The sequence below is a fragment of the Perna viridis genome, chromosome 9 (genome assembly GCF_037379345.1).
Source record: "Perna viridis isolate PV_CMFRI_1.1 ecotype Kerala chromosome 9, ASM3737934v1, whole genome shotgun sequence".
NCBI lineage: Eukaryota > Metazoa > Mollusca > Bivalvia > Mytilida > Mytilidae > Perna > Perna viridis.
In genome coordinates this window covers 35,358,553-35,385,675 of record NC_142453.1, presented here as the reverse complement: position 1 = coordinate 35,385,675, position 27,123 = coordinate 35,358,553, and the positions used below count along the sequence as shown (strand labels likewise).

Here is a 27,123-nt window from a genome sequence, read left to right as displayed (position 1 = left end):
CCAAATGGTTAGCAAGATAATTGCAAACTACATTTGTTGTTTTACTAAAAGAACGAAGTCGGGCCATGCAAAAACTTAGTTGGAAACTACTAACATGTGTCAGACAGATCTTTTTTACAAAATGTTATACCGGGTAGATTGACTTATTGATGTTAAAATGTCGAAATTTCTTTACAGGAAATGTAACACACAACTATTTCTTAAGTATCTTTTAACTGATATGATAAATAAATACAAAAATTTTTCTACCAATTAATTTTTTCCGCGACAGATATAAAACATTTCCCCCTTCAAATATACGGTTAAAGATATTTAGAGTAGAGAGTAAAACACAGTTTTTATTTTATATTGCTGGTGAAAATTTTTTCTCATTCTTGGAAACCCCAACATATTTTCCCCCAAAACACCAAAGCAATTCAAATATCATTTTTCTTTTTTGAATTTCCGTTTAATTTTTTTCTCATTCTTTTTTTTCTGAGGATATTCGATTGTTTGGTTAGCTTGAGAGCAAATGCTTTACTAAGGCACAACAAACATTTTCTTATGAAAAAGAGTACTTCCATTAAAAGAGTAATTCCTTTATAAAACAAAAGTGAATGTGAAAGTAGAAACATTATAGGTTCTGGTCACGTGGTTCTGGTGCATTACATTACGTGCTATTCATGAACACAAATATTTGCTACATTTTCAAAAGCGACATTTATTGACACAAGTTGTATTGACTAATCTACTTTACATTCTTAAACATTAAACTGCAGGTTTAGATGTCAACTTGAATATTAATACATGTCGAAAACGAGTTTCATCACTTAAATGTATTACCTCCCTTTTGACATATTTAATAAATTGTAATTAATGAACTTCTCATCGAAATTACAGTATTATTATTTAGTGCTTGAATATTCATATATACCCAAAATATTAATGTACTCTTGAATTTCAACTGATAAGAAACATTAATTGTTACTAGAATGTTCGAAGTCGGACAATGAATATAATACACAATAGGAAAGCACCTCTTCTAAAAATAATATGAAAACTTTCAGAAAATTCACACACACATATATATATACGGAGCCTAAAACGATACAGTATTGCATAACGGGAAAAGCCACCAGCATGGATAACCTAATGCTAAATCGTTATTATGAGAGCCAAGTAAAAATGACACAAGATGAGACGAGAAAAAATGTTGACTTTGTTATGCCAGTTGTTCAGGATATTCTATCTTATGTTCATCAAAGGGATCCACGTTTTAAGACACAACCACTGAATGTTGGGAGTTACTATTCACATCTTAAAGTAAAACGAGCGGACGAGTTCGATTACAGTGTAGTGTTGGATGTGGGTCGGCTGCATTGGATATCATCAACAAAACCAGCGTATTTCGGATATAATGAACAGAAACGTGATGTAGAAAAAAGATCTTATGCTTTGCCACCAGGGCCAGTAGGTAAACACTTAACGTACCTCGGAGAAATGGAAAACTGGAATAAACAGAGACTGAATGAAGGACCAGGATGTTTAACTATCGATGGTTTTATTATACCGATTAAAGTTAAACGCAGATTCAAATCTTTATTGGGGGAAGCAGTAAACAGACCATCGGCAAAAATGCAATATATTGATGCTAAGCGACTGTCAGAATCCCCAGCTGCCACATTGACTCTGCGTCATCCAGGAATTGCAGGGAAAGAAATCAGTATTGATTTGGCACCCCTTATAGAAGGACATCTACCCTTCAAAAATGAGTTTGGGTGGCCAAGATCTAGTGCTAGATGGCCTACCCAGCTTAAAATAGACGAAATAAAACGCGAGGGGATACACGAGGTAGCTAAAGATCCTATCTATTGGTCACTTTCATTTGTAACATGTGAGAAAATTCTGTTGGATCGTATTGATATAAATGGGACATGCCGAAAGAAAAGTCAACGGATAATGAAAAAATTACGGGAACTGTTTTGCCCGAACGGAATGAAACAAGAACTCACATCGTACCACCTAAAGAACATTCTTTTTTGGGAATGTGAAAATCATCCGTACGACCACGAATGGGAACAAGACCAACTCGCAAACAGAATTGAATCTATGTGCCAACTACTGATTCGTTTCATTCAAAGGGGAAACTTGCCACTTTATTTTCATACAGGAGTAAATTTATTTGAAACGAAGGATAGAGAGGTGATGAATATAATTTGCCAAAATATCTTTAATTTCTTGAACAACCCGTCACGATATTTGGAATAATGGAGCGACAGTTTGTCTGGATTATTACGAGCACGTAATATCATTGGAGTTCGCGCGGAACATGTGTAATACTTATTCACTTAAGTTACGGTTTTCATTATTGACATGGTATTGATCTTCTGTGTGCATATTGAAATTAAATTAATGCATAAGCGCATCATACTTTGTTGATTTACATTTATAGATAATCTATATGTTGTGAAAGATGAAATGAACAAAATATTTTAGATAACCAATGTTTTAATAAAAACCAAAATGAATAGAAAGTAAAAGTACAATATCACTTACAGAAATTCTTTTTACGTTGAATGCTTTAATCGAGTTTCGCATTTGATAAATTTAAGCTTAAGTATAGTTCCATATTTGTCTTTGCAAATTGTTTTTTAGCTAATATTTGTCAACTTGGGTAAACTAATTGTAGCTTTATTAGCTTCTTAACCTCATCGTTATCCCATTATACAATGTATCGAAGTTTTTGTCTAAAGAAATAAATAAAAACAATAACACTCTATAAAATTTTGTTTCATGACTTGATACTAAACGTTTGAAGTACGTTTCTATATTACTAAAATGACAAGTGCTTTGAGTAAGTAATTTGAGGGTTATACAGATTTCAATCAGTCTGTCAGTTCGTCTGTTCATCTGTCCGTCGGCCTGTCTGTCTTAACTATTTTCTAAGGTCTCACTAACCACTTCCGGGTCAAATGGCCACTCCCTATGTAGTACCAACACACACTGAACCTAGACACATGCATTGTAAGTGCATTATTTGTGTGCATTATGATTAAAAGCTGAGAATGTGTACTTTAAAATCATATATGTAATTAACTACAAAAGTGTATGAATATTGTTTACATGTGTGAGTAATTTGCCTCCATGCTGTCAGTTAGCAGAACAGGTAAAAATGTGGATTTCTTTATTATTTATTGAAGTAAATTTTGTGAAGAATTTCTACTATCATCGTACCATTAGCATAATGATTTTGGAAGCCTTATTTTCCAAGCTTCGCAATGGTATGCAGCTTTAAGATGTCATTTGTCCTGGGAATTCACAGTGAGACTGAAAATTACTTTTTTAACAAGTAAAGTAATTGAAACGTTAGAAGTGGTTAGTGAGACCTAAGCAGCTTGTGGAATTGTTATGAAACTATGTGGGATGTAATATAACCACATGTAGATGTGTACACTGTCAGTAATTTATGTTTGGACATAAAATATAGAAATGATGGCTGCTGAACTAAGTCATTATTTTTTTGCAAAACTTCGACTTAACGATTTGCAAGATTGTTATGAAACTCAGTGGAGTGTCAAATTACCATATGGAAATGTTCATACTGTCAGGAATTTATGTTTGAACAAAAATTGTAGAAATAATGACGGTTGGAACTTTGGAATTTTTCAGCACAACTTGATCTGATGCCACTGATGTGTTGCCCACAACTCCTCCGAAACCACTGGCAAGATTTTTATGAAACTCAATGGGTGTTAGATTACCACATGAAGATGTGAATATTGTCAGGAATTTTATTGTCACGGTACTTGGGACCTTTAGAAAGGATATTACGCAGAGATTCGTTTTCGACGATGGTTAAATCTCCCGTAATGACGTGACCAGAAGGACCATATTTGAATGGAGAGTTTTTGCAAGAACAGTCAGGTGGTTTAGCCTCGAATCCTCAATCTCGAGGTTCTGCAAGAGCCTTTTATAATTGAAAATTTTGGATGCAATGGGTGAAGTATATGAATATGAAATAATTGGTATGGATTTGTATTTGAAATACGGGGGAATTTTGGTGGTGACGTTTTTGTGATGGAGGATGTTAGCCAAATTAACTGCATCTATACCTTTGTTGACAAATGGTAGTGGAAGAAATGATCGTTTTTCTTCATCTTGACTTTTCACACAAACTGGTGTAAAGAGTCTGTGGAAACCAATATCCAAAATGATGGCAACAAGTATGTAAAATGATGAGGTGGGGTCAGAAACAGGTGTGTCAAGACTTATTTTGTAAAGGGAGTGTAGTAGAGTGAGAGGTATAGAATATAGTTTGGTTCTAATGTGATGAAGTCCAAGAGGTTTTTGTATGAAAGGAAGGAGACCATCTATGGAGATATCATGTTACTTAGATGACGTATAGTGGCGATGGCCATGTCTCTTTCCCGTCTTGGATTTTTGTCAATTAAATTTATCAAATTAGGAATCAGTTTCTGTTTCGATGTTGAAATAAGACATGAAGGACGTATGGTTGTTTAGGATTTCATTTTTTGCCAGTTATACTTTTGTACGTGGCATTACCTGGGAGGTTGCTATCAATGCCCAATTTCTTAATAAGGCAATTGAGGCTTTACAAACAAATACTATGTTGTCTGAAGCTTTGTCCGCAGGGACGATAACATATTTCTCTTGTAGCGATAAAATGCATTCAAGAGCTCACGATCGTAAAATACGGTCTTTTATTGACACATTTCTTGTCGATGCGATTCCGTACCAACGATCGGATGGTACGTATCCAATCTGACAAGAACTCGTAGCCATTGATCCTTTTCTCTCTTTATCCATGACCTGGCATAATCTTCAACAACATCAATTAGGGTTTTTTAAATTAATTTTCTAATTTAGGCGTTGTGGTTCTCTGAATTTTGGACTATGAGAAAATACCTTCCGTAGGAGTTCATTCTTAATGATATTCATATAACCAGTGATGACATTACCAGATGGACTGTTATTAAACAGAGAAGAAGCACAGTTACATGTCAGATGGGACTTGAAGTATTCCTCAATGCATAGATTCTGCAATACTTTTTTATGGTTGAAAATTTTACTACTTTTTGTAAACGGAACCGATTGATTTTTTTTAAACATGGTGGGATTTTGGACACTACATCTTTACCTTGAAGAATATTACTGATGTTGATATCATCTATTCTCTTGTTGGAAAATGGAATATGGATACATTTTCGATTCGTATTGTGAAGAGCTCCGATTTTACAGGTTTAAAAAGATGGAATTTGGCCACGTCAGATGTAATGAAGGACAATATGTATTGATCGGAAAAGGGTCAATACCTCCTCCGTCGAATTTCAGAAGGGTGACAGGTAGTGAACAAAGATTTGGTCTAATGTTATGTCCACTTAAAGGCTGTTGTAAGCTAGACAAAAGGTTATTATATCTGACTGAAATTGAATTTGCTGTAACAGGATCGGGTGCATCTTTTTCCATAATCTTCTGTCGTCTTTGGTCATTGCTACGTTCATTTATGGGAAAGAACCCTTTTTATCGACCCAATGAAAATGAAAGTTAAATTAGAAACATTAATTTATTTAAAGGTCTCTTGCCTTTTAACTCAAAAATGCACAGGCTACGGTTAAATACATTTAGTCAATGAGCTGGGAGGGTCAAACTTGTACCCCTCCCACTCGCCAATGCAACCTTATACTGATTTTCAATTACACTAATACCTCCCATTTACGAATCATTTTGTCGCCAAAGAATATTACAAACATTATCATTAAACAAAGGATGAATACAGCATATCAAATACGATAATAATTCTAAATAACAATGATTTAGTACCAAGCTCGCTTAAGCTTTTTTCATAACCATATTATTAGAATATTCTCGGATAAGTTCACAAAATAATACTACATTTTGAACACAATTAGAAAAGAAAAAGAACACACTAACTTTTGATTTTTGCTTCAATGAGGTATAAAAAGTGGCCAACAAAATACACAAATATTTTTAGGCGACAAATTTATTCGTAAATGGGAGGTACACGGGTACCTGAAAATCTTATTTGAGACGATGAGTTGGAGGGGTGCAGGGGAGGGTTATCTCAGCACTAATTGTGCAGGTCGAGCTACATTATATTGACAAAAGATTTGATTTTATGCCACTACTTGTCTATCAGTAATCAAAGGAACTAAGGGTATAGAGGTAATAAAAAAATGTAATCCAGGGACAAAGACCAGACATGGAAAACAGACATACACAACAAAGAACATAAAGTGACTAAAATCATACACACAAAGTAACAAAAGCAAATGAGCAACTCGGACTCCACTAAAAAGTGGGAGCATGGACCAGGTGTACCGGTAGGGTAAGCGTCCTCTGTCTCTGTTATTAACATTTGAAAACGATTTTGGTTTACTTGAAATAATGAACTTCTAATAGTAATACTAGATACCAAGCCAAAGTATAATCATTATTCAAAATGAATGTATTTACCTATCAGATATACAAAGTAATTTGATGTACAATGTGTCATTTTAATGCTCGGTGGATTAATTTGAATAATGCATACGGCATAATATTTATGTACCCTTGCTTGAATTTCAAATGGTAAGGAAGATACTTGCAAATTATTGCTAAAAAGCACGAAGTCGGGTCATGCAAGTAATTATAATTTGAAAGGACAAAAATATGTCAGATCTTTGCACAAATTCCAATACCGGATAGGTTGACTCATTGATGTCAAAATGACGAAAATTTCTTCTCAGGAATTATAACACACAACCATTTCTTAAGTATATTTTGACTGGTATGATAATACAATAATTACTAAAACGTCGAGAGAAATAAACGTAAGGTCAATCTTGTATCATAAATATCCAAAAGCGGCAGTACAGAACGATTTGACTTACGGGGAGGGGGGATTTTATTTTTTTCTGTCTAGGAAAATCAATTAACTTTGTTTTTGCGACTTGTTTTCTTTTCCCTTCAAATATGGTTAACGCTATTTAAAGCTGAGAGTGAAACACAGTTTTATTTGATATTGCTGGCGAAAATTATTGTTTTTTCTCATTTTTTAAAACAAATATTTTTCCCAAAATAAATCAAAGCAATTCAAATATCCTTTAGCTTTATTTTTCATTTTATTTTTTTCATTTTTTGCTCATTTGCCTTTGTTACTTTGTATGTATTATTATAGTTACTTTATGTTCTTTGTTGTGTATATCTTTTTTCCGCGCCTGTTCTTTGTCCCTGGAGTACATTCGGTTGATTACCGCTAGAACCTTGGTTCCATTGATTACTCTTTCATTCTTTTTTTGTGAGAGAATATTCGAAAATTGGATTAGCTTGAGAGGAAATGCTTTACTAAGACACAACAGACACTTTCTTATCAAAAAAGAGTACTTTCATTAAAAGAGTAACCTTTTTAAAACATAAAATGAAAGTGACAGTGAAAGTAGAAACATTATATCTCTATTTGGACTGTTCTGGTCACGGGGTTCTTGTGCACCACAATACCTGTCTATTCAAGAACAAAATTATTTGTAACATTTTCAAAAGCGACATTTATTGACAACAATGTATTGACAAATCTAGCTTGCATTCTTAAATATTAAACCACAGGTTTACATTAGATGTCAACTAATGTATTATTACATGTCGAAAATGAGTTTCCGAAAACTGAGATCACAGTTAATCACTTAAATATTGTCCTTTTTATAATGTTCGCGCTCTAGATTTACTTACGAGGAAGTATCACTCGGTTAACGAAAACCATATTTTTGTATAGCCTAGTTGGTCGAGTGGTCTTGAGCGTCGGAGTGCAGGCCTTGTTGGCATAGATGTCAGAGAAGAGAAGGGGTTCGAATTCCGCTGAGGAAACGCCCAATTTTTATCGATTCTAGAGTTGGGGTGTAGTTTAAACGTCTCAGAGTGTGTAGCTCCATAGGATCAAATTGATACAGGGAAGATAATGTAATCGGAATGTATCGCAAATTTGACAGTTCTAACATCGTTTGGGAATTTTTTCAGATCCTTCTATATATATATATTCTTGAATTTTAACTGATATGCCAGTTTCATTGTTACTGGAACATTCGAAGTAGGGCAATGTTTACACAATAGGAAAGTACCTCTTCTTAAAATAAACATGAACCTTTTGGAAATTCACATATATAAGAAACCTAAAACGATACATTATTGCATAACGGAAAAAGTCACCAGTATGGATAACCAAATGTTGAATCGTTATTATTAGAGGCAAATAAAAATGACACAAGATGAGACGAGGAAAAATGTTGAATTTGTTAAACCAATTGTTCATGATATTCTAACTTTTGTTCATCAAAGGGATCCACAATTCAAGACACAACCACTGAATGTTGGGAGTTACTATTCACATCTAAAAGAAAAACGAGCGGACGAGTTCGATTACAGTGTAGTTTTGGACGCGGGTCGGCTGCAATGGACATCATCAACACCACCATCATATTTTAGATATAATGAGCAAAAACAAGACGTAGAAATAACTTGCTACGAATTGCCACCAGCCCCCGTGGGGAAAAACTCTATATATCTAGGAAATACAATGAGAAAAGGGAATGAACGGTGACTAAATGAAGGACCTTGTTGTTTGACTATCGATGATTATATTTTACCAATCAATGTGAAGCGATGGTTCAAAACTTTAGTTGGAGAGGCGGTAAATCGATCCTCGGAAAATATGAAGTTTATTGATACTAAAACATTATCATCATCACCAGCTGCTACATTAACCTTGAGTCATCCCGAAATAGCAGGAAAGGAGATCAGCATGGACACGGCACCCCTTATAGAGAGTCATGTCCCCTTCAAAAAGAAGTTCAGATGGCCAAGACCAAGTGCTGAATGGCCATCAGATAAATAAATCGAAGAAATAAAACAGGAGGGCATACATTATGTAGCAAAGGACCCTATCTATTGGTCACTTTCATTTGTAACATGTGAGAAAAAATTCTATTGGACCAAATTGATATAAATGGGACTTGCCGAAAGAAAAGCCAACGAATAATTAAAAAAATGCAGTTATTGTTTTACCCTGACGGAATGAAACAAGAACTCACATCCTACCATCTAAAGCACATTCTATTTTGAGAATGTGAAAATCAGCCGTACGACCACGAATGGGAATAAGACTAACTTGCTGTAAGAGATGAATATATGTGCAAGCTACTAATCCTTTACATTCAAAGGGGAAACTTGCCACTTTATTTTCATACAGAAGTAAACTTATTTGAAACGAAGGATATGAAGGTGATGAATATAATTTGTAAAAAAATCTCTTCGTTCTTGAACAACCCGTCACGAAACACATCACATTTTGTTGAGGTACTTTTATAGATAATCAATATGTTATGAAAGATGAAATGAACACAATTAATTTCGATGACCAGTGTTTTGATAAAAACCAAAATGAACTGAAAGTAAAAGTATAATATTACTTACAAAAATATTTTTACGTAGATTGCTTTTATTGCACGGGCGTGTTAAGGAGAAATGTTATAAATTGTCATATTTTCATCTACGAAAACTAGCTACTTTTAAACTCATCTTAATACGTGGAATTTCGTCGATGTTCATATTTTTAGCATACAAGTTCATAAAATAAAACCTCCAAAACACAAAACGATCAACAAAATGTCAAAATGTGCAATAAAAATTAGTCACGTGATCGGTTAATCAAGCCTTGGTCGAACCACATAAATGTCAAAAGTGCAGTGGGAAGATGATTGTACATCCAAATTTTAATAGTAGGTCAATGAATATGTATATTTTTCAAAAGGTGCTGCGGGAAGTGTGAAAAATCTACATGAATATTAAAAAATGGCTCGTAACTTGCTTGTGATGAGTTTGCGTTTTCTTGTATTTCAACGAATATTAAAACAAAACGCTACTGATAGATAACTTCCCGCAGCAGTTTTCAGGTAAAATAAAATATGCTTTTTAAAATGAAATAATAAATCAAGTAAATCAACATAGCGCATGCCACTGCATTTTGCATTTTCTAAACCATATAATTTTTCACATAGCGGCGACATTGAAACAAGAGCAACGGGGACCTCAGACACGTTGACATGTGACGGATACCAGTGAAGAACCGATTTAGTTGCGATAGCAGACTACATTTTGAGTTTCTTATATTTTTACAAATAAAAACATTTTTCATTGAATATTGTAGTTATTCATAATAAAATTTTCAGAAAAATCGATAACCTGTGTTTAAGATGTCTCCCTTTTCTACTGAACAAAACATGGTTACCCCCAACCCTTTTGTATGTTATCTTAGAAAATATTCCATATCCAACAATTTCTTGGCAATATTTCCTTTCATTCAAAATTTGTTATGACTTTAAATTTTTGACATAGCACCCCCCCCCCCCACACACACACACAGACATAAATACACTTCACCATAGTACCAAATGAAGTATCATCATTCAATGAATACATGTTTATAACAGTTATTTAAAGGGGGTACATTACTAGCTTTTTTTAGCTTTATATATGTCTGCACACCACTACACAAATATTTGTTTTAAAAAGATGCTAGGGCTAAGTGTTTATACATGTACATGTATATTCATACAATAGTTCAATGATTTTCTCTTATATAATATGGCTATGAACATACTTCAAGGTCTGTTGTAATGTTCATAGTTAACACATGTATGACCTATGAACTTTTGTTCAGATTAAGATTGCAAAAGGAAAAGTATGATCTGATTTTATGACTGAACACATTTTGAACATGTACTGTAAACATATTTCCCTGGAAAATATTTATGATGTGAATTATGTTCTTTTTCAGTCGGAACGCCGCGTTCGGTGGAGGTAGAAAAGTAGTCCACCGGAAAGATCAGTTCGTCACCGATTCTTTCGTGGTGGCGCTAGTATCGTCTTGGCAGTTGATCTTTGTTTACATCGTGCGACTCTGATAATTGTGTTGTTTTGTCATAAATTATGAGAATTTAGGTCCAGATAAACCGAATTGTATAAGAAAACATATTTTTCGAGGTGACTGACATACTGTCAACATTTTTCTATGCCCACTTTCTTCAAAATTTACCTGGATAGTCGGGCGCTTAGTCGGCGAGAGTTAAGGAAAAAATATGGCGGGTAAATACCACTGTCCGAAATAACTGACACAATTGCATCCCGGGATTGTTTTTACAAAGTACGACCATAAGTGGGACGGCAAGATGGTATATAGTCTCTCGATTCCAGAAACAACCACTCTATTTAACTCCAAATTTTTTCTTTGATGTAAATCAGACAACTGAATGTTGACAGTAGTATCTTTGGTATTTAACTGGTTTCCGTCTTCCTTTGTACACAAAAGATGGATATTTGAGGTTCTGTTGGCTGACGTGTGTTCTCTATTCTAACAAATAGAATACCATTTAATACCATAGAAATCCAGAACAAAACATTCAGCTTGTATTTATTTTATTTTGCTAATATATTTCTGGCGTTATTGCCACTCTACTAAAATGTTTTATGTACATGAACATGCATTAACATACTGTTTCAAATAAAATCTGACAGATGGGATTATTGCAATTACATTTTTTTTTCAGAAAAAGTAGCTATGTGTTGGCTGTTTTTCCTCAATGGTGAGAACTCAAAATTACTCACTCAAACCAGCGTTTGACATACTATAAAAAAGCTCCAGTTACACTGTTCGTGAACTGGCATGAAAAAAAATATGGTTATAGAAATGTTCACCCATTTACAATATATATCATAGAGTAATCAAGGTAATCAAGGTTACAGCGGTTATAGAAAAGGATAAGTAAATACAAGTATATTTTTACATTTGTATACCATCACAATCTTAATATATTATCAGTTATTTTCATTAAACAACCAGTTTAAATAGAACATAAAATTAACAGAAGTAAGCTAGGAGAAAAAAATACCTGTCAAAAAGTTGTAGATTTTTTTTTTATTTCAAGATATTTTGGACAACACTTCAACACTTATAAATATGCATGTGTAATCATTTGCTAAAACAATGAAATTACAAATGTATTGAAGTCTCGTGTATAAAAATTCAATACTTGCCATGATGTATTTCCTCGTTTGTAACATAAATATTTAAGAACAAGATAAAACAAAAGTTAATTTAAGGAAATTATTCGCATCTCCAATTTTAAATTAAAAAGAATCAGTCGTAATTCGCTCATGTTCCACATGCTAAAATTTAATACAGATTCTTAGTTGTATTTTCGGCTTTAGAGCAGAAATCTGTGTCAGTTTGTTTTTGTTAATCACACAAGTCCATATTTTAAGTTTCTGTCATTGAGACACATCTTATCATGTATGAATGCTGAATGCTGTTTTTCAAACACAAATGTACATGTATGCACAAGTCAACCTTAATTATTTATGTGTTTTTTTTACATCTATTTGGTCTTTGTCAATCTGAGGTTACTGGTACTGATGATACATGCCAACATATCAAAATAATTGTTGAAGAGTAGCTATTCCTCTCACAAAGATAATTCACTTTCCTGCAAGAATAAACATCCTCTGTCTAAATATTTCACCAATTTGACAGTTTTACATTACATTTTATATAGAACTAATATATTTTGATATCTTGTATTTATTACAAATATGGACCTACATTGGAAGGAACAAATATCCAAGAAAGTCCTTTACAGAAAATTATTTCCCTTTCTTATGTACTACCTTCAGAAAATTTATGTCTAACTGTGTAATACATGTATCTTTAAATCCCAAAACAACCAGCATTTTTATGGGATTCACAGAGATTACCGCAAAAGACCCCCCACCAAATTTATAAAAAAAGAAATTAATGTTCACGTCAATATGTCCTTCAAGAGTAAATAAATATGATTCAATCGAGAATGAATTACGAGAAAAAAAGCTGATTATGATAGCGAAAAAAAATCATGAAACACATGATGAGCTGTTGGGCGTCGGGTTTGGTATCATTTGTACGTCACACTCACAGCATGTATCTTTCTTCATAGCTTCAAATCGTTTGTTACATTGTCTAGACGACCCAAAATTAGCCTGCTTCATATTGAAGGCGTGGAATATACCATTACTTCATCATTGCTTTACAATCGCTTCAAAACAGCCGCAAACTGTCGATTTTTTTCCCTCAACTTTCATATTTTTAACCACTTTATTTACTATGCTTCGCATTGAATGATGGATAGTATTTGGTATTTTTAGAAAGCTCTGCGTCATTTCTATCATAAAATCATATTATAGACCAATCCGAAGACAGGGGATGCAATTGCGTCAGTTAAATATAGCCCAGGGTATCCCTAACTTGAAAAAAGAATCACGTCCCCCTTTTTGAAATGATCGTCTCGACAAATCGTTGCACCTTTGGGTTCAGTTTTTGCTCTAAAACATATCTTAAGTCTTTGAAAAACATTTATTTTTAAATATTTTAGCGATTAACTATGTGAAAAGTGTGTATTTTATGCTTTTTTAGCAAGCATGTTCACTTCCGGTTTCTTTACAACAAAACCCAAAACGAAAATTACATTATCTCCCCTTTTCCGCGTGACCAATAAGTGGAACTCTCCTGTCAGCGCGGCATTCCCATTGTTTTAACATTTTAGTTTCAAAATAATTGTGTATACACAACAATATGAAGTGTTACATGTAGCTATACAAAGTTATGTTAATCACATTGATCACTGTACCTGTCCTATAATTCCATTAACACCTCCATCCAGGCATTGGAATGCAGGTAAAACACAATTTGACAAAAAACTTTTTTTTCAAATGCACTTTCCATTGAACACATATAACTACTTGTATTTCACAAATACATCCAATTTCAATGTACATGTATAATGTACACATGAATTATGGCAAGTAAATGCTTCCTTCTGTTAACTTTACATACAGTTCTAAAAATCAAAGTTGAATCCTGCATCTAAGTTCCAGGGAATATTTATTCACAAATAAAAAGTCAAATTTCTTGTCAATCTCAGCTGAAAACTGATGAAGTTTGGTAATATTCTAACGAGAGTCCATACTGTCACCCAAATGATATATTATATAAGGTTGTCCTGCTGTCTAGTATGGGTTTGAAGCTTGGAGTTGGGAAATATCTCTGTAAAGACAGTAAAATTCAAATTAGCATATCTGTCATGCAATTAAATTACTGGTCAGTCAACCCAGGGCCAAAAGTGAATTAAATAATCAATTAATTTCACATGTCATTGAAAAATATTGAAATGGCAACAATATTTGTATCAGTGGTTTTAAAACTAAAAGAAGTACATTACAAGTTGATTAAAACTATTTAAAGAAGATTATATAAACAGACATTTACTAGTATCAATTTACAAATTTGCGGTTGGGTTGTAATATATTTATTATTTCATACACATTTTGGCAAATGAAGATTTTTGAAACTCATGACAGTTGCTCGATGTTGTTAGTAGGTCAGTGATGAATGAACCCCGGCCAAGCCGGTCCCGTACATAGTTACAACCGTCTTTTACCATAACAAAGATACTTTAAAGTACAACTTACCCAAACTTGGAGAATTGTTTTCCTGGTAACATGTATGACTGCAGAATTCATCGATAATTGAAGTGTAATGTCTCGGTAAATGCAAGCATGACGTCTCATTTATTTACTACAGGTGCTCTGACGTTTCAAGCTTCTCTGTGACGTCGAAATCGATACAAAAAATGCTGCCAGTTTTGTTATGTTGTGTTTCTTTATTAAGATGAGGGTTTCTTTAACCGTTAATTTCATATATTAACAGAACTGAGGACTTCATTTAACACTAAAAGTATTCTTATGTGTTAGTTACAAAGATTTTGGTTACTTCCGAAAAAATTTCTCCCAATTTAAAATGTCACGTATTGTGTGCGTGATCAGACGTCAACCAGAGGTACAAGAAAACTCCTTAACACACCCGCGTGAAATTCACTTTTGATAAATTAAAGTATAGTTCCATATTTGTCTTTGCAAATTGTTTATATCACTGATATTGCTCAACTTATTTCAGTTTTTACTAGTTTTAACCTCATCGTTATCCCATTATACAATGTATCTAAGTTTTGTCTAAAGAAAAAAAATGAAAACAATGATACTCTATAAAATCTTGTTTCATGGCTTGATATTATACATTATTTTATATGACTAAAATGACAAATGCTTTAAGTAATTTTAGGGGTATACAGATTTCAATCAGTCTGCCTGTTCGTCTGAACGTCTGTCCGTCGGCCAATCGGTTAGCTGGCCTGTCTGTTTTAACTGTTTTCTAAGCAGCTTGTGGAATGGTATGAAACTTAATGTAATATAATCACATGTGGATGTGTACACCTTCATTAATTTATTTTTGGACATGAATTATGGACATGAATTATTAAAAAGGTGGCTGCTGAACTAAGCCATCATTTTTTTTAGCAAAACGTCGACTTAACGAATTGCAATATTGTCATGAAAGTGGAGTGTCAAATGACCAGATAGAAATCCTCATATTGTCAGGAATTTATATTTGAACAACAATTGTAGAAGTTATGACGGTTGGAATTAACAAGATTGTTATGAAACTCAAAGAAGTGTTCAATTACCACATGGAGATGTGAATGTTGTCAGGAATTTAAGTTAGACAACTTGCATGATTGATTTGAAAAAAATACCATATTGGGATGTGCATATTGTCAGAAATTTATGTTTGGACAAAAATTGTAGAAAATAGAATCTACAAACATTATTCAGCAAAATTTGGTCTGATGCTGCAGATGTATTGTCTACATCTCCTCTCTAATAACCTACAGGATTGTTATGAAGCTGAATGTAGATTCAATGGAAATTACCATATGGAGATGTGCATGTTATCAGAAGCAAATCATTTTCTGTTATTGTGTTGTCAACAATAAAACAATTTCACTGATTGCTGTTCTGAGTTGGATGTTTTAGAAATGGCAACACTTTTTGAGTGTCATAAGTGCTAAGTCTATCCACCATAATAGTGTTCAATATGCGTAATACATGCACATTGTTCTCCAAATGTACAAGGTTCAACCGACTGCAGGGTTATAGTCCCCTTATGAGCAGTTATAGTAAACATTAACATGAAAATGCCCATGAAGATAAGAATACAAATCATAACCAAGCCATAACAGTGAAGACAAGATTACAAATCATAACCAAAGCTATATCTTGAATAAAACAATGAACAAGGAAACAAATGCAAAATAAAGTAATGCATTTATACAATCCCAAAACGAAAGAGAAAGGTAAATTTATATTCAACAAGAAACATAACAAAATCCAAAATAATGTTATATACACACCCAAAAACAAAAAAGAAACTGAAACTCAAAAAGAAATGTGCAAAATTATAAAAAAGGATACATAATCAAAGCTAACTGAAAACAAAACAAAAACACGAAAAGTCAAAAGTATAATTATAAAATATGCTTCAAGAGGGGGATAAATGACGAAAACGGGTAATATGAACCGATGTACTATGGGCTGAAATGTTCTGCAAGATGGCTGATACTCCTGTAATATCATTACGTAACAATGGGACATAAGAAAATTCGGACAAAGATTAGATAAGGCCAGGTCGTATAAAGTTTTGTTCTGCGGGAACATTTCAGGTCACATCACTTTTATGTTAATATATTTCAAGGAACAAGGGCACATCAAAGGAATAACGAGTTAGAAACAACAAAACAAATGAAAAACACACAAAACAATAAAAGTAAATGATTTATTTGGACCCCACCAAAATAGGATAATGGACGAGTCATTGATTCAAATATTGGGCAAGTACCTGCCTTTACTCATCGGGTTTATATATGGTACGGAATAAGAAAACTGCAAAAACTTAAGTTGATTTTTTTGTAACGTACCAGACTTCTTATAGTTTGGCTAATCTTATCTGTATCTAGGGGTACATTTTTTTTCTAGAGTAACAACGATTTTAATGTATATAGTTATGATTTAAGTGGGTGTGAGGAATAGTAGTATGAAAAAATGAAAAATCATGTCTTGAAGCTATTGTATTCTGATAATAATCTGGCATGGAGAATTTCCAGAAGATCTTCCGAGTTTTGCAGGAACCACTTTGAATTGATACCACTATGGGAGTAACAAGTGCCGTTGCAAGACTAAAAACCATCTAGTGTAAATATTCGAAAGAGGTTTTGTAATACGTTTTGCAGATCCAGCTATGAAGCGTTGGAATCCAGTACATGGACAGTAGATCACAATTATATTCTTTAGTAGAGAGACCAAACGAGTATAACACAGTTTTTCATTATCTCTTCTTTGGAGAATGTGATATCAGTATAGGTCTAATAAATGCTAAATGTTTTACGTCTACATCCGATGTAAGCATTGGATGTTATGTGTCATGCAGAAAAAAACAATGCTTTTTTCGGGGTTATTGTCTGCTTGCACAACATATTTATCATGTGTAGTACACAATGTCTTGGCTACATTAGGATCTTTGAAAACTGACACATTAGCCTACTTAAAATATTTATACTTTCAAGATTAATGACTCACAGGTTTTACCAATAAGATAGATTTACCTCGAGAAAAAAAATATTTTGAGCCTGTATCGATGGATTCATGCATTTATTCTTTTTGAAGTAGACAAGTGCCACAAATGGCCAACTTAAAGAGTCGTTGAAAATCAAGTCCGACGACAATTGAGACCATCTGTGTCAAATTGGAGCGGGTCGTTATATTGGAAACAAACACTTCATATCGATCAATTAAGTTATGGTTACGGTCGTAGAGGTTGTGGATAACGACTTTTATATTAGAACAATTGAACTTTGCTAGCTTTTGTGACAACTGGGACAAATGGCAAATCACACCTGCATTGTCATGCAAAATCGGCATTACATTTTAGATTTTGCATTTTCTGTTTAGTGTGAATAGCTACTTATATTTTCATTGAGATAACATTTTGTTTATTTCCGAGTATTTAAATGAAATATTAATAGTTTGTATTCGTAAATTACATTTAACATTATAGATCTAAAGGTTTACTTAAACACTTGATCTTAAAGCCGAACTAATAAGTTATATTTTTCTATTTATAACTTTTAGTTCGCCATTAACTATTCATATCATCATTAAGATATAAATAACGTTTTCATAACAATTGTGTTCCAGTATCTCATTTTCAATTAAGGTGATTATAATAAAGATATTGCCTTTGAATACAAAGCCTCGTAAAAGTCACATCCAGCACAATCTTTTTTTATTTACCGATCTACAGTATATATTCTCGGAACAATAACAGGTTTTGACACTTTTGATAGTAAATAAATGTATTTCTGTTTTTCTGTCCATTTAAATCGTATACAGAATCTAAGAAAATTTTATCAAACGAAGAAACTAACATTACTATTTCTTACGAAGATTATTTTAGTCAATATTGATTTTTCATAATGCACATCATTTAAAGTAACATATGACGAAAGCACGCATGACAAGTTTCTGTCGAAAGTGAAATTCCAACTGCATACAGCTTTTACCAATGTATGGATATTTGCTACCGAGGTCTTTAAGGTCAAAGAGTTAAAAGCAAAAATATACCGACAGCGTCTGAAAAATAATCGCAATTCATTGAAAATATAACGATCTCTGGATTAGTACTTTTTCTGCGTTAGACGTTCAAGTTCCATTACATTTGAAAAATTTTTGGGGTCTGAAGCTCTATCATTTAAGAATAACTCAATTGTTTTCTTGAAAGTGCATATCTCTGTTGTATAAATTGATTGATAAGTAACTACAGTAAAAACCTGAAACACGAACTTTAAAGAAACAAATAGCTATCTACACCTGATGCTTCTCTAATCCCTTTATGTCAGTTTGAATGTATGTTGAATGTGGAGAAATCGAACACAGGTGTTTCAACCGTAAAAATTCTACAGTATAAATGTGGTTCGGTTGAAAAAAGGTTACACTGTAGTTTGTAAATCATAAATACTTGTTACGATATTGAGCATTTCAGGTTTTCTGTTGCTTCTTATATATAATGAAAGGGCAATCAAGGGAACCACGATTCTAGCGGAAATCAAAATAATGTAGTCCAAGGACAAAGACCACACATGAAAAACAGATAAACTCAAGAAAGAATATAAAATAACCAAAATAGTAAATACAAAGTAACAAAAGTAAATATGCAACTCGAACTCCACTAAAACTGGGCGCATGGACCAGGTGCACGGGTAGGGTAAGCGTCCTCTGCTTTTCTAGTATCATGAACTATTTATTAAGTATTGGTGGCTGAACTAGTGACATTGATGTTCACTCCTTTGCTCAAAACAACCGGCAATTGATTTTGTTTCAATAATGTATTTTAGTTTTTACCCTACCGGTGCACCTGGTCCGTTCTCCCAGTTTTTAATGGAGTCCGAGTTGCTCATTTGCTTTTGTTACTTTGTATGCATGATTTTAGTTACTTTATGTTCTTTGTTGTGTATGTCTGTTTTCCATGTCAGGTCTTTGCCCCTGGATTACATTCTTTTGATTACCGCTATAACCTTGGTTCCCTTGATTACTCTTAAATAATGTAACAACCTACAAACCAATTGTGGCAGAAGCTATTTTGGAAAGTTGTGTTCTCCATTCACCACTAACACCATAACACCATAACAGCAATTAGAAACATCAGAAAATAAATAACAATATTTGAATTTAAACTTTAAGAAGACAAATATGATTAATGTAAGCAATCGAGTAATTTTACTCGGTCACGAGATAATATACTTTGTATCAGTAGTGAACATTTTTGGCCTTACCTCAAAGTGTAACCTTATACAGTGAAATAACAATGTACAGAGAGAACTAACCGTTAGATTGTTATAACTTTCATATATTCTATTTAACAATAATCTTATTCAAACTCGTCCGTTATAACTTTTTAATGGAAAACTTATTTTCGTTTTTACAAGTCTTTTCAATTACAAAAATGTCCTCAATGTTGTAGCTTTGGTAAGTAAATGTATATTTTTATTTCCAGGTCCTCATGAAGCAAGAATGTATTGGTCATTCCTGCAAACCTGATGACTTATGTGTTGGACAGAATAACTGTTCACAATGGGGTAAGTCCAATAAGTCTTAAGAAACAAAAAAAATATCATCCGCATAACCAGTAATATGATTCTGATAACTCTTAAATTATTTATAAATAGCAGAATTCCATTCATCAAAGGTCTTTTTAAAGTTATATACAAGTAGGACAATTCTTAAAATGTAAAAGACAATAAAAACCAAAAAATACAATGTGTTTATTTCTGTAACAATGTATCAAACATACATAAGTCTCTGAATGGCGTATTCATTTTTCATTAAGTGGAAGTAAACAATTAATTAGTTACCGGCTTTCTATGCAATTGCCTTTTTCTGGCATAATGAGAACTACCGGTACACCTAGTCGATGTCCCGTATTTTTTACAGAATCCCTGTTGCTCATGTATTTTCTTTTAGTTATCTTTTGGTACCATATGTAGTGTGTTTTATTTGCAAGTTTATCTCATGGTTAAATTTTAGACTCGCCCTTTCTAACGGACCGTGGCTGTCTTTGCTCTTACATACACTAAAGTATGATTAATTATGGTAAATTAAATTGGCTTGCAGACAAACTAATTTGTCTAAAAGAAAAGCAAAATTAAAAACAAAAAACAAAAAATCAAGTTTCAAAATGAATATCATAAAGGGAAAAATTATATACAGAACACGTTCGAGAAAACATAAACTGAAAAGCAACAACACAAAAAAAAACAGACTAAAACACACGAAGATGAACAGCACAGACCACACAAACAACTTGTCTTGCATTAGAATTAACTTTACACCCGCTTTAAAACAATTCACATCTGGGCTCATTGACGATTTTGATGGGGTTTTGATAGTGGATATTATATATACTTCATTGTTGTTGTTCGATCGCAAACTCCGTCTGTTATCGTTTTAATGTTTCCGACCTTGTTTCTTCTTAAATATGCGTTCGTTAAATTAATTTTTGTAGTTTTATTTTTAAATTTGTTTTTACAGTATATAACGACTGTGGAATGGTTGAGGAGGATATATATGCCGTTACGGAGTATCCAGTTGATGGTGATTTCAATATACGCTATACGCACGTGCAAGAGGGCACCTCCAGGGCTCTCTGACACCACGATTCTCACGTGTAACAAGAAAACAGGAAAACGGACAAAACCAGTAAGATCTTGTCCAAGTAGGTTTATTAAGTCTATTGAAATAGAGCGGTAAGATGTTTTGTTCTGGAGCGTGATGTTGATATGCAGAAAAAAATATTATCTCACCACGACGAGTTATCTTGAGTTATGTTGAGTGGTTGTCTGAATGCAACGGTACACGAGTAAAAATTTTTCACGTACTATTATATAGCTTGCTTGTCAAAATATCTCTATAATTTCTAAAAAAATATTTGACGAAATCAAAACGTACTTTTGCAAAAAAGATATTTAAATCAAAATATTCCCCGAACGCAAATTACAACTTAAATAAGTTCTGAGTTCGAGATAGCCAGCAAGGTGTTTAGTTATTGTAATGACATGCACTAAACTTAAGAATCAAACATGATCAATGTTTTGTATATATATATAGTCTAAAGGAATCTGCCAACCAGCAAACTTAATGGGTATCGGATCGTCCAGTCATGACGATGCAGCACAAACAAAAATAATTATATAAGTCTAAAGGATTGTACAACGATACCGATAAAGATGTTAACGCACTATAATAAAGTATATAATGGGCAAAATTTTCAGTCAACAAATGGCCTTTTTCAGTGCCTTAAATAAACTGAGTGTGTATGAAAGTAAATGGTCTGTGAACACAACTCACTACCTAATCATGTGAATACCTGTGACGTACAAAATTGTTTTTACCGACAGTAACAAAGATCTTGAAATTGTGCTATAGACACACGTTGTGTGTTGATCTTGAATACTGAACTATAAAAATAAAAAATATTTACAAATACTGTTATAAGAAACTATACAAAATAGGAAGAACTTAATGTTTTTTGTTAATTCCGTGTGGGTGTAAAACACGGAGTTCTTTTATCCAAAATCCCTCCCGCTTCACTCTCTGTAGATCGCTCCAGATCGTGTTTTGTTCCACGATGAAGATTTTCATTTTGTTGAAATCATCGAGGCAGTGGTTAGGTAATCTAAAGTGTTGACTGACTGGGAGTAATGGCAACGTCTCAGAATGTGACGACTCTATTCGCTACACTGCTCCATCGGATCAAATTGATAAAGGGAAGATAACGTAAACTTATAGAAAGGTCTGAACTCGTACCGCTGTGACATCTATGGCAACACCGCGTGCACAAAGTCCAGCGCCCATAGATATCACAGCGGTACGAGTTCGAGTCCCGCGGAGGGAACGACCAAAAATTTGCATCGCAAATTTGATAGTTCTAACATCGTTGGGAATTTTTCAGACCTTTATATATATATATATATATATATATATATTTGTTGTTACTTTAATTATTTATTCCTGTACAGCTTATTTATAACAAATACATAATGCACTTTCATTACAGCTTTTTGTCTAGACCCACCAAAAGTTCGTGCTGGACAAATAGTTGAATACGTGTATTCTGGAAATAACGTGAAAGGATACTATTCCTGTAGCTCCTACCTGATTCAGAAGGTACATCAGGTTGCTTGAGACAAGATTGTTCTTCGAGAGAAAACTGGGGATTCAACAGGCCATTACATTAAATCAATTCAAAAAGTTTGATCTAAAAAAAGTGAAAATACAAAAGGAGCACATTTGTTCTTTATATACATGTATGTAGCAGTTTGTGATTAACCAAAACATAATGATAATAATCTATTTCAAAGAAAAGCACGGAAATATGTACCATAAGATTAGCACTATTTTCTTTTATATAGACGAAGCGAACATGACGTGAAATACAAATTTATTTTTTAAATGTCTTTACATATAAGAATTATGCGTATAGATCGTATAGATCGTATTATCACATTTCAATCATCGTAAAATGTTTAAGACATTTAATTTCACTGTGATTCCGTTTGTTTAATTTGAGCAGCTGATGACTGTTGGAGACCACGAACATATTACAGAGGTGGTGTAGCTTGCACGGTAAGTGGTCGACAATGCGATCGATGGGATACCAACTTTCCTCATTGGCCCCTTGTCATACCACCGATGCAACAGAGCAACAGAATTACTGCCGCCAGGATCAATATGATAAGTCACGGTGCTATACAATGGACACTGCAGTCAGATGAAAGTCAATATGATAAGCCATGGTGCTATACAATGAACACCGCAGTCATATGGGAGTCAATATGATAAGCCATGGTGCTACACAATGGACACCGCAGTTCAGATGGGAGTCAATATGATAAGCCATGGTGCTATACAATGGACACCGCAGTTCAGATGGGAGTCAATATGATAAGCCATGGTGCTATACAATGGACACCGCAGTCAGATGGGAGTCAATATGATAAGCCATGGTGCTATACAATGGACACTGCAGTCAAATGGAAGTACTGCGATGTACAACGATGTTAGACACACTAATCAGTGTATTTTATGTAATTTATGATACTCGTGCAAAATCGGTTTTAGTCTTTTGTTTTTGTGTTAGTTTTTTTTTCAAATTTTTTGTTTGTAGTGTACATTTTTAGTAAAACCACGAATACATATAGCAAAGGTAATATTGACATTTTCTATATACTTTCTAAGCCTTAATATAATTAACGAAATAGGTAACAAAATTATAATAAATCACAGAAATAGACACGCGTGAATATGAGTAAGAGTAAAGCAAAGGTTGGAGCATAAACCATTTAAATCTCTATATAGACGAAATAGATAAAGATATACTTTACATGTGATGTATGTATCAACAATAGTTTCCACATCCCAAAATACAACGGCTATGTATCTGATGCTTAAAAAGAATATTGGTTTGCTGACAATATATGAGGACATAGAGAAAATTTTAAATAAATGTGATAGTACTACTTTGTCGTACTGATCTAAATATTTTCTTAAGTTTGGATGAACACCGCGCGTAGAACTTTTGACCTAAGTTAATTTCATCGCATGATTAATTGCTTTGTAGTATCAAGTTCAATATAAAATTTTAAAATTTCAATATCAATTAAAAATGGCGTATGTTTTATGGTGATTTGTAAATTTCGGATATTTGTATACAGTTTGCAACTTATCTACTACACTCACAACATGATTTTTAGTTAAAATAAATTATTACGCCCTTATGTCAATAGTGTTTGACACGTGTTGTTAGATCATTACCGGATTATACTCGCTGTGCAGGACATGCTAACTCTGTAGAGCACCTGTTATCAGTATCGGGTTTGTAGGAGTTCATACTGCTTGTGCTTTACTTTTTTGTGAATCTTGTTTCCCGTATCTTCAGTTTTTATGTGTAATCTTTTATATTCGGGTCGTTACATTGTGTATCTAGATCGTCTCTGTTCACGTTTAGTCCATGTTTTGACGTATTTGAATCACTGCTGACGCTTCGGTATTTTCTTCTGCTGATATTTGTCATTACTGATTAATACAACTACCCAGGCTATTAATAATCACACGTGATTCTCGTTTCTATCCAACAGATTCAGATCTCTCCATAAAATGCCTTACATCTATAATATAGTAATCAACTGTTCACATATTTTGTTGATTTTATCAACTGATGTTCATTCGTCATTTTCTTACTTCTGTCAAGACGAAAGGACTACAAAAATATTTCAGGTAGATCATACACATTGCAAGGAGCATTCCGTCCTGTCATCTTTCAAAAACGTATATATATTTATAAAAGTGTTTAAAATGATATAAACATGTTATGATTGAATTATTTTAAAAGAATTTTGACATAAGCATTTGTATGGTGAAATTACAAACATTAAAACTGTAAAAGGTGAGATATCTTTAAAAGGAAAATAGTTGGCAGGAAAATGTTACCCTACCGGTGCACCTGGTCCATGCTCCCAGTTTTTAGTGGAGTCCGAGTTGCTCATTTACTTTTGTTACTTTTTATGTATGATTTTAGTTGCTTTGTGTTCTTTGTTGTGTGTGTCTGTTTTCCATGTCAGGTCTTTGTCCCTGGATTACGTTCTTTGGATTACCGCTATAACCTTGGTTCCCTTGATTACTCTTTAAACACCTCGTTTTACTTATATATTTTATGATGTAATACGTGTTTTTTATTGATATCTTTGTTTGTGTGAACAAGATGTCCTTGTCAGTTGCTTTTGGATTTTGAAAAAGCGAGTAGATACAGCTTGTTGTCTATTATTCTAATTGATAATTAATTTGTATTCTATTTCGATCTCAAGAGTTAAATCCAAATTCAACAGATTTTTATAATTCATTAATTTCGTATTTTCCCAAAACTTTCCTATGTTAACGGGGAGGGTTGAGCGCTCATAAATATGTTTAACCCCGCCACATACTTTATGTGCCTGTTCTAAGCCAGGAACATGTAGTCCAGAGGTTGTCGTGTTTTTTTGTTCAATGTTATTTGTTTTCTGTTTTTTTTTTTTCAAAAAGATAAGCTCGATTTTCGTGTTTTATGAATAATTTCATTTATTTAAGGGCCTTTTACAGCTTGCTTTATGGTATGGACATCGTTGTAGACTGTGTATCCACCTGTAGAAGTTTAATTGTTCGTTGCTTGGCTTTTGGTGGATGACTATATGTGGCCAAGTATAATCCGACACACAGATTAACTTACAAAATTTATTCACTATGCCACATGTAAATGTTTATACATTCATTTGACACTTTTCACATTAATATCCTTTTATGACTTAGAGATTTATCTAAGTCTTCAGTTTATAAACGGATGAGACACACTCATTTACGAATTTGTAGTCCATTTAATTATAAATTTTGGTAGAGTATATTTCAAATTATTATACTTCATGTCAATTTGCTGAATTTTGATTGGTGCAATACCGGGGTTATATTCTGCTCTATCACATGACTCAGAGGGTAATAGTTTTTTTACCATTACCCTCTCATGAAAAGCTAAACTGGTTCCGGTAAAAATTAAGTACCAGTTCAATTTTATTCAGTTTTGGCTTTGATGAAGAATCAATATGCGCATGCACATCGTCCATATCAATAACTGATATAACATCGATTATTAGATATATATATCCTATGATGCCAAATTTACAACGAATCTGTACCTAGTAAACATTTCTAATTGTATTGTCAAGTTAAAAGTGACTTAGATTGGAACTGGAAAAGAAAGATTTCAAATGAGAAATTATGTCATTGTTGTTAATACACTGTATTATTGACTTATTTAGTTAGTTTGTTTGTTTGTTTGTTATTTGTTTTTTGTTTTGTTTTGTTTTGTTTTGTTTTGTTTTTTTTTTTTTTTTTGTTGCTGTTGTTAAATCTGTAAAGACGTAGGTGAACAGTTGAATTTAATAACAATTTACAAGAAAACTTAAAACAGAAAAAAAAGCAAAATCAAAAACATAAAAAAAATTCTTCGGAAAAGGTCCGCCATCGATTCATAAAATAAAGGTCACAAAAAGCAGTATCAACTAGAGTTTACACTTACATTTACAGTTTTGAATGAGTGCCAATTTGAAAAAAAATAAAACAATTATGATGAAAACAATAAATACAAAAGACAAACATACAAAATTAATTGTAAGGATTTACTTTGAAAACAAATGACAATGGAACATTCAGTATAATAAAATAAATAACATACAGCTTTGAGGGGAGTGACAGAGATTTTGTAATCCCTTGAAAATACATTAAACGAAATAAAAAGAGTTTCATTAAAGTGTGCTTTATATGAAACTGGGGTAATATACCAAGTGCATCTGTAGGATTTTTTAAAGAAATACTATTTATTAGAATTTAATGTTCAACATATATCGTCCAGGTGTATTGCATAAATATTGTACAGGTTAAACAATGAACATATCATCACGAGCTTTGCGTCATTAAAAGATACAAAAATAAAGATGTTTGGGCAACCTCCAGTAGAAATACAAAAAAAAAAATAAAAAAATAAAAAAATAAGACGGATGTTCTACATTTGTAAAA

General features: G+C 33.1%; 1 protein-coding gene and 1 pseudogene across 2 annotated transcripts; both read left to right on the top strand.

Moving 5' to 3' along the window:
* Positions 1–1,119: 1,119 nt before the first annotated feature.
* Positions 1,120–2,763, top strand: LOC148607987 (cyclic GMP-AMP synthase-like receptor 1). The gene has a single exon (XM_088545097.1). It carries the CDS (start codon positions 1,120–1,122, stop codon positions 2,245–2,247), a length of 1,128 nt encoding a protein of 375 aa, XP_088401223.1. The 3' UTR covers positions 2,248–2,763.
* Positions 2,764–4,440: 1,677 nt separating this feature from the next.
* On the top strand, positions 4,441–10,253 carry LOC148607986 (cyclic GMP-AMP synthase-like receptor 1; annotated as a pseudogene). The gene has a single exon (XR_015915136.1). The product of XR_015915136.1 is annotated as a cyclic GMP-AMP synthase-like receptor 1 (transcript).
* The last annotated feature ends 16,870 nt before the right edge of the window (positions 10,254–27,123 follow it).

Bases quoted from the DNA above. Each gene is read 5' to 3' on its own strand.
- LOC148607987 (XM_088545097.1), top strand. From the start codon at position 1,120: ATGGATAACCTAATGCTAAATCGTTATTATGAGAGCCAAGTAAAAATG.